The 7,829-nt window shown below is 32.9% G+C and overlaps 1 protein-coding gene across 2 annotated transcripts; it reads right to left on the reverse strand.

The window, feature by feature from the left end:
- On the reverse strand, positions 1-6,312 carry LOC111305371 (tetraspanin-18-like). 2 transcript variants are annotated; one of them, XM_022902848.2, is made up of 7 exons: positions 5,844-6,312; positions 5,112-5,211; positions 4,542-4,622; positions 4,337-4,441; positions 1,603-1,809; positions 532-605; positions 1-331 (listed from the first exon to the last, which is right to left on the reverse strand). In XM_022902848.2, the coding sequence occupies exons 1-6, from the start codon at positions 6,149-6,151 to the stop codon at positions 576-578; spliced, it is 831 nt and encodes a 276-aa protein (XP_022758583.1). In that variant the 5' UTR covers positions 6,152-6,312; the 3' UTR covers positions 1-331; positions 532-575. The 2 variants fall into 2 exon arrangements, with proteins under 2 accessions (XP_022758583.1, XP_022758582.1); XM_022902847.2 differs by lacking the exon at positions 532-605.
- Positions 6,313-7,829: the final 1,517 nt, after the last annotated feature.

Here is a 7,829-nt window from a genome sequence, read left to right on the forward strand (position 1 = left end):
TTAGACCAAACAACAAACTTCTCATTTTATACAGAGTGTTAGTATCACCACATTCAATTAAGTAAAATTACAGAGCAATACAGCAAACATGAGTTTGAAGAACCATATACATCAAACTTCCTTAACAAAAGCAAAACATAAAAGGACTAGAGTGCAATGATATGAACTTGATCAGTTCGAAATACAGATGATATTGATGCCTGTGAGATTGATCGTTCAATCGTTCTCTCTGGTCATTGTTCTACTTGGACTTCATACTTGCAGATGCATTCTGGTTTAGTAAATTGTATTTATCAGCACTGTTATATCTATCACCACTGTTCAGTCCGTACTGCAATACAAAATTCAATCACATGATTTAGGAAACAACAACTAATATTATATGGAAGTAATTGCGTATGAATAGATACAAGTGGAAATATAACTCAGCGTGAATGAAAGAATATTTTAAAATGCTCAGTAGATGTCCTTTACGGTCTTAGCAATTAAGAGTATACTGATTCTTGACAAAACCAAGCTACAATTACTTACATCAATTAAGATTTGTTCAACAACAAAAACAGCAGTGATGAATATCAGAAAAACTGCTTTGCCATCTGAATCACCTTTTTGCATTACAGTTGTTGCTCGTCAACCAGAAGAAAATTAGTCAAACTCAAACTCTAAAAGATTAATTAAACAGGATAACTGCCAGGGATCACAACATCCCCCCCAAAAAAAAATCAAAAGGGAGGATAAGATATAAAGGGAAAGGGAATCATTGATAACTGTCACAACTGAACTAAAGACACAGTATCATATACAAATATCAATGATAATAAAACAAAAGCTTGAAAGGCAGCAAAATAAAATTATTTAGTCGATCAGTCATTGTGAGTCAGGATCTCTCAATCAGGTCAACATTGTTGAAGAATAAATGAAAGATAATCATATTGACAGCTGTGAACTGCATTCATATTTAATTGTTTATTTGTGAGTCAGATTTCAGACTGAGGTTGGGTCAAATGGCAGTGAGTTGGATCAGATTAGAAAGATATCTTCAATAGATTCCATACCACCAGACTAATCACAAAGCAAATAGTAAGAGCCACTATATTTTAACGACGCATTTGCACACATGCAATTATCATTTAAGTCTAATGCTGCATATGATCAGTCACTTGGAGGTCAATGTTGTGGAGTGAATCTGAAAGAAAATAACATATTTGGAAGCAAATCTCAAAGATTTCAAATGCACACTTACGAACTGCATGCATATTCAACAATTAGCATTTGCTACTAAGATTCCAGATTAAGAGCTGGTTTAAATGGCAGTGAGTTGGATCATTAATTTGTCACACTATCACTAAATACTTCAATAGATTCCTATATCCATTGACATAGTATGGCAGTAATGAGATCCAACGTGCTATAGATACAACTTCAAGGAAACATTTCCACAGGCAGTGGGGCATCATTCACTAGAAAATTAGATGTTACATAGTGGATTTCACATCATATAGAATAAACTAATAAAACAAAGAGTGAACGGTAACATATAACTAGAATGCCAGCAATCTTTTTCCGCTAAAGATGAGTTATAAGCAATTGAATTCAGGATACCTTTTCTCTTATTCGTGAGGCCCAGATGTCAGAGTGAGTTCCCCTGCCATCACCCTTGACTGAAGTAGATGAGTGGCTAGACTGAGGGTTTAGGAGTGGCTCCCAAGTTCTATCTCTGCTACTTTCAAAATCATCTTCATTGGCCACGTTTCTTTTTCTAGCAGAAATCATTGCCCGCAAAATAATTGCCACTAGCAAAGCTAATGCCTGAAATGTTGCAGGAATAAGTCTATTAGGTTAGAGAAATCAGCAGATTTACTGGATGTTTGAAAAAAGAAAAGAAAGATCTTATCTTTTATTTCCTAACCAAAAACAAGATTCTTTTCATCTAGCCATTGAATTTAATTACCTTATATGGGTGCATATATATATACATACATACATACATATATATATATATATATAAAACTAAAAATCTTACCATGTATTTTCAGTTCCTAACAGTTTGATTCATCTCAAACAGACGAAGAGATTTATCTCAAGTGGACTTCTCCCAATCTAAAGTTCAAACAGAATTCGGTCTATGAAAATGATTAAGGCTCTTCTTAACATCTATCCTTCTCCCCTTATAAAGTTTACAATTCATCCCCAAAATGTGGCCATGCAAGACTTCACAATTAGTCATAGATGGGATAGCACAATATTGCTCTCTTAAGACATTTACAGGTAAATTTTGAGATATTGATCCATCAGCGAATATCTCTATCTTGCCCCACAAGGCACATAGTTATGGAGCAAGCAACACTTATCTTCAAACAGAATATCATGTTTTCAAGACCAGAAAAAGCTGATTGCCTTGTAAATGTGAGGTTAGGATGTTTCTTAAGTCTATCTCAATTAGCATAAATAATAGAATTCTGAAGACTTGCACAATCATCTGGAGTTTCCATTGGATAGAACTACTTGATAAGGTTAGTTTCATCATGATACTGCAGATAGAGGCTACATCATTTTGGCTTCAACCACAAAGAGTTTTGAACAGTCTTTTGCCAAACATAAAATAGATAAGAACCTGAACATGCCTGTCTGCTTTTCTGTTTATCTTTTGAAGCCATACTAGATCCCTCTAGCAATTTAGGCTTTAATGAATGACCCTAGAAAACCATAAAATCCCAAATCTCTTTTCCAACCAGATGTTCCCATCTTCCCCTTTCAACTGTCCAAATATGTCAGAACTTTCCAAGTCTCTTAGTTCTTTTCCACCAAAATGTTCCAGCACCCTGATATATATATATATATATATATATATATATATATATTTGCTACATCCCTGATTTTTTTATTTCAGCTTATGTCTGGTCATTTAGCATATATGCATCAACTTTCATTGCTTCAAGAAACCTAGTTCCCTTTCCACACAGCTACAAACTCTATATCTTTAATTTGACCCCGCCTACCAACCCAGGTAGACTGGTTCTCTTAACCTTCCGTACATCACACAGAAGTACATAATATGCCACAGAGAATTTCAAATATATATATAAAGGCTGACTTGATTTACCTGCACCTACTCTAAATCCCGAAACAGTCCAGATTATAAAGCGATAACTTGCACAAAGGATCGGAAACAATTATTAAAGCACCAAATACTTATAACGTCAACCATATGCAATGCAATACCTATTATTGTTCATCCTTACCCATAACTCGGAAACCAAATCTGTTGTTATTTTCCTATGTCTATTGGCAACACCAATTTTATGCATATATTATAAACTTATAATCTCTCTTCTAATAAACTATCACAAACTATATGCACTGATGCACAGGCAAACCTATCTTTTTTTTTTCTATGGTCTAAGATGGAATAATATATTAACAGAAATAAGAAGCTATGCATTTCAGGAGTGCCCAAAGAATTCCTTTCTTCATAATTCAAAATTCTTGTAAATAAAATGCAAAAATAAATGCCTACGAATTAAGATGGATCCTTATATTTTTAATGAAAGTTCTATGTTTTTTGTCAATTTTAACAAGCAAATATTAAAGAAAAAATGAATTATAATTACAAAAACAACAAAGTTAGTATATTGTAAGCTACAATCAAGTTGTTGTTGAGTAAAGGTGGTATCTGCTTATCATCCTATATATCATCAACTGTAACTTTATCACCTCAACAAGGAAAATAGACCAAGAATTTCATGTGTCAAATAATTAATTTGCCATCGGACTAGTAATATGCTGCAAAGATGTTATCATAACTCTTTAATATCCATAATTTTAGCTTACTTAATCTGTCCCACCAATATTTGGTAAGATTTAAACCAAATACTTATATAAACCCCAGCCCCCACCAGTTCAACAGACTATTGGCAATATAGCACAAGGCTAACTAAATTAAAATATTAATTTGTTTTCTAAGACATACATCGATGATCCACCAATCCATCCAATCGCTGGTTGAGCATAAGCCTAAGGGATAACATAATCAATCCACAGTTCAGTGGTGGCATTAAAAAGTGCAATGGTGAAATCCAAATTGAATACTTTTTCACATTAGAGTAACTGCAAAACATGGTCAGAAGATCATTGCATATTACCCTTATGATTAAATTCATAAATCCATATGACCATAAGTTGAACTTCAGTAGATCTTCATTTGACGAAGTGCCAAATGTCACAAAGTATGAGATCATTTACTTACTGCTTTTTTGTTTTGATTTTTGTGCATAATAATTGCAATCAATTAATTTACTAAGTTATAAAATGCTGGAAAACATGGGTTAAAATATACTTGAATTATGACCACACTGATGCCAACCCATTTACATATATCAATGTTGACTTCAACAAAGGATCGAAGGCTATTGAGTTCTCCAGTTGGGTCAAATGGAAGATCCTGTCATAAAATACAGTATTTAGTAATAGATGATAATCTGCCCAAGATCAAAGCCATAGCATCTCTTGACAAACAGAATGCACCCAGAAAAAGAATATACCTTCTCCCAGCTCCGGTCAATTGCAATAAATGCCACCAAAGCAGCTTCTATTAAAATGAGAACACTTTTGAGAAGTGTATACTGGCAGTTTGATCAAGTTAAGGAAAAACATGTAATAGAATGCAATCCATTGGATAATTGGCAGGACAGAAATAACTTCAAAACTTTAAAGCTTGTGATAGAGCTTATAAATCACTGAGTACTTAGTTTTAAAGAGATACTTAACAGTGAAAATGTAGAAGAAGAAATTCTCAATTTTGTGCTTAAAGTTCTGATCCTATTTTAGCACTTCATCTTCTCCTGCTACCACCACTTCTTGGTAGACAAAGCATATGTATAGTTAATTAAGCTAAAACTTCAATATATAGGAACCACTGTCTGAAATTTGCAATTTTCATTAAAAACTTAAGTTAAAACTTCAATAAATAGGAAGCCGTTGTCTGAAATTTGCAATTTTCATTAAAAACTTAAGCTGGTCTCTATTGCAGAGATGTTCAGAATCACTGCAGCTAAACCATTAAGCCAACTTCATTTGAAAAGAATATATAAAGAACCATCTAGGTAGGATACGAAACAAAGACAGCAGCCATTAATAGATTCAGCTGCTATGCAACCAATGAAAGTAATGCAACCTAGCACAATACCCACTCCCATAAAAGAGTAGATGAACCTGCAACAAAGAAAAGCATCAATTTAACTCTCATCTGAGCATTTCCAATCCAACCATTCAACCACAATCACCAACAAGAGGAAAAGTTGAACTGCCAATCATATGAAATAACGAATTGAAAGAGACAACCAAATAGCAGTGAATAAATAGAACATCCATGCGATAGTCACAAAAAACTTTACTCTTTTATAGTTGTTTAAAAAAAAAAAATCTTCCCAGTACTCATCAAATTATTTACTAAATATTAAGACTTAAAAGTAAGAAACAAAAGACAAAACTAGTATTGAGTTAGCAATTCTAGCACATGGCATGATTTTGTTGCATAATTTAACGAACTTCACTTAAGCAACTCTATCAAAGTATTTCCCCAATATTATACAATAAAAAAAAATCTAAGTACAACTCATTAGAAAACATGATCAAAGTTTTAATAGATCTTAACGTGATCTTATTTTCTATTACTATAACCGGTCCTATCCAAACCCCTTCCCAAACATTTAAACCACTGTCCCTTTTTTTTTTTCTAGTTTGATATAGCATAGCATTTAATGTTATGTCCCGCTGTCCGCTTCAAAATCCCTTAAACAAAATCAATTATAACACACTAAAAAAAGACTAAATAGGGTAACTACCAGGGAGCAGGTAGCTTAACGGAGCTCAAGTCTAACCCGACCCCATTATCCAACCCGGAGACCCAACCGACAGCGAAATCATCAAAAACCCTAGCTGCTTGAGCTCCAACCTCCGGTCTCGAGAAGAGGATCGAAAGAGAAGACTCCGGCGAAGGAGCTAAAGGCGGCGGAGAAATGGGGACGTAATGCTTCCACCGATCCAACATCCATATCGAATACAGTATGATCCATACTCCAATGAAAGCTTGGAGAAAATTCAAGAACTTCAGAACAAAAGCAAAGGAAGCATGGCAGCAATTCGGCTGCATTCCCTAAGATTTCAAATCGTTTTTATTTCTTTTTTCTTTTGAAAAAAAAAAAACCCTAATTGTGATGATGACTTTGTGAGAGAAGTCATCGAAGCTGCGTTTATGAACTTAACGAATTTGGCGTTTTGCTCTTAAAAGTTTTATGTCTTTTTCTGCTTTTCGTTTTCTGTTTTTTTTCCAATTATTATTACATTATTTTTGCGTGCGAGACAGTGAGCTCGAGTTTGAGAAGTCAAAAGTGAGAACAGAAACGGTTGCTCTTAATGGTTAGTTGTTTGGATATGTTGGGCTTTGAACTGGGCTCCAGGTTCAGCTGATATACGGCCCATTAGGCCAATTTCATTTGTAAAAGTCCAGATAAATGAGCGTGGAGGTAGTCAAAAGATATCTGTTATAAGTGATTTCCCTTTAAAAAAAAAAAAAAAGGACTTGTAACTTTATTTTGAAATGCAAACAAACCTTACCTTAGCTCTGCATGAAATTAAAATTATAAATTTTTATTTTGTTATAATTATATTCATTAAATTTTAAAATTGAATGAATAATATTCAATTGATAAAATTTTTAAAATGATATTTTCTTAAATATTTGTCATTTAATTTATTCGAATGAATTTAAGTAAATTTATCTACAAATTAAATCATTCAATTTAAAATTTTGAAAATTTACGCCATCAATGACCTAATTACAGTAAAATAAATATTCATAATCTTAATTTCATATAATATAAAATTGAGAGTTTATTTACATTACAAAATAAAATTTAAAAGCTTAAACAGCAGAATAAATTTTACAATGCAACAGACCTTAAGAATGCATACATGAGTTCTTATCAGTTATTGGCATCTAAACCTTCTTCCACTAACAAAGCTGTAAGGTCATTAAACCTTAAACAGCAGAAGAAATTTTACAATGCAAACCTTTGATCAAGTCAAGGTATCCTGTGTTTGAGGTATGATGGAATCACTAATTGTAAGAATATAGAACACAGGCGAATGGCGATTGATCAGCTGCAATTTCTTCCAACATTATGCTTCTTGTCATCTTAACAAAAATGCAGTTAAATGAAACAAGCTTCATATTTAAAGTCTTCAATAGAATACTGAATTGAATAGTGAGATTTTCAGAAGTCAAATGTATTGATATGATCATCTTAAAGATAGTACACCTCATCAACTATGAACTACCAATGTTTTATATTGAGGCTCTTGAAATACGAATTTATTGACAAAACAGAAGGTAGGGACAGTTCAGTCTGATATTTTAATAACTGTATAGCATAAGTTTTTAACTCATTCTAATAGAACGTCTTGCCAACAGCTAGTCTGCTATGAATACTTGGTTGAAAATAGCTAGTCAAACCCTTGAAAAAAAGGTTAGGAGCTGCAGTTAATGTTGAATTGAATGATGAAGAAATCAAAATGCGTACTATTTTTTCTCATTTAATGTTGAATTGAATGGTGAAGAAATCAAAATGTGTACTTTGTTTTCTCATTTAATCTGTTACTTTTTTTTTGTTGAAAGAATATGAGAAATATCTTATGCTTTCATGCTAATTCTTTTTGCTGATAAGTTTAAGGATCTATTTTCTCACATTATTTGATGCATTCAAGATTTTTTTCTCGAAATGCTCTCACACAAAAATTAAACCCTGGTTCATAAGGAAGGGGTTTTTTCT

This window comes from Durio zibethinus, chromosome 21 (assembly GCF_047325235.1).
Source record: "Durio zibethinus cultivar Kanyao isolate XHJ-2024 chromosome 21, ASM4732523v1, whole genome shotgun sequence".
NCBI lineage: Eukaryota > Viridiplantae > Streptophyta > Magnoliopsida > Malvales > Malvaceae > Durio > Durio zibethinus.

Bases quoted from the DNA above. Each gene is read 5' to 3' on its own strand.
- LOC111305371 (XM_022902847.2), bottom strand. From the start codon at position 6,151: ATGCAGCCGAATTGCTGCCATGCTTCCTTTGCTTTTGTTCTGAAGTTC. The intron at 4,442-4,541 runs GTATATTCTTTT...ATTTTATGACAG, and splicing joins TTGACCGGAGCTGGGAGAAG to GATCTTCCATTTGACCCAAC. The intron at 332-1,602 runs GTATCCTGAATT...TTTGTATTGCAG, and splicing joins CCTCACGAATAAGAGAAAAG to TACGGACTGAACAGTGGTGA.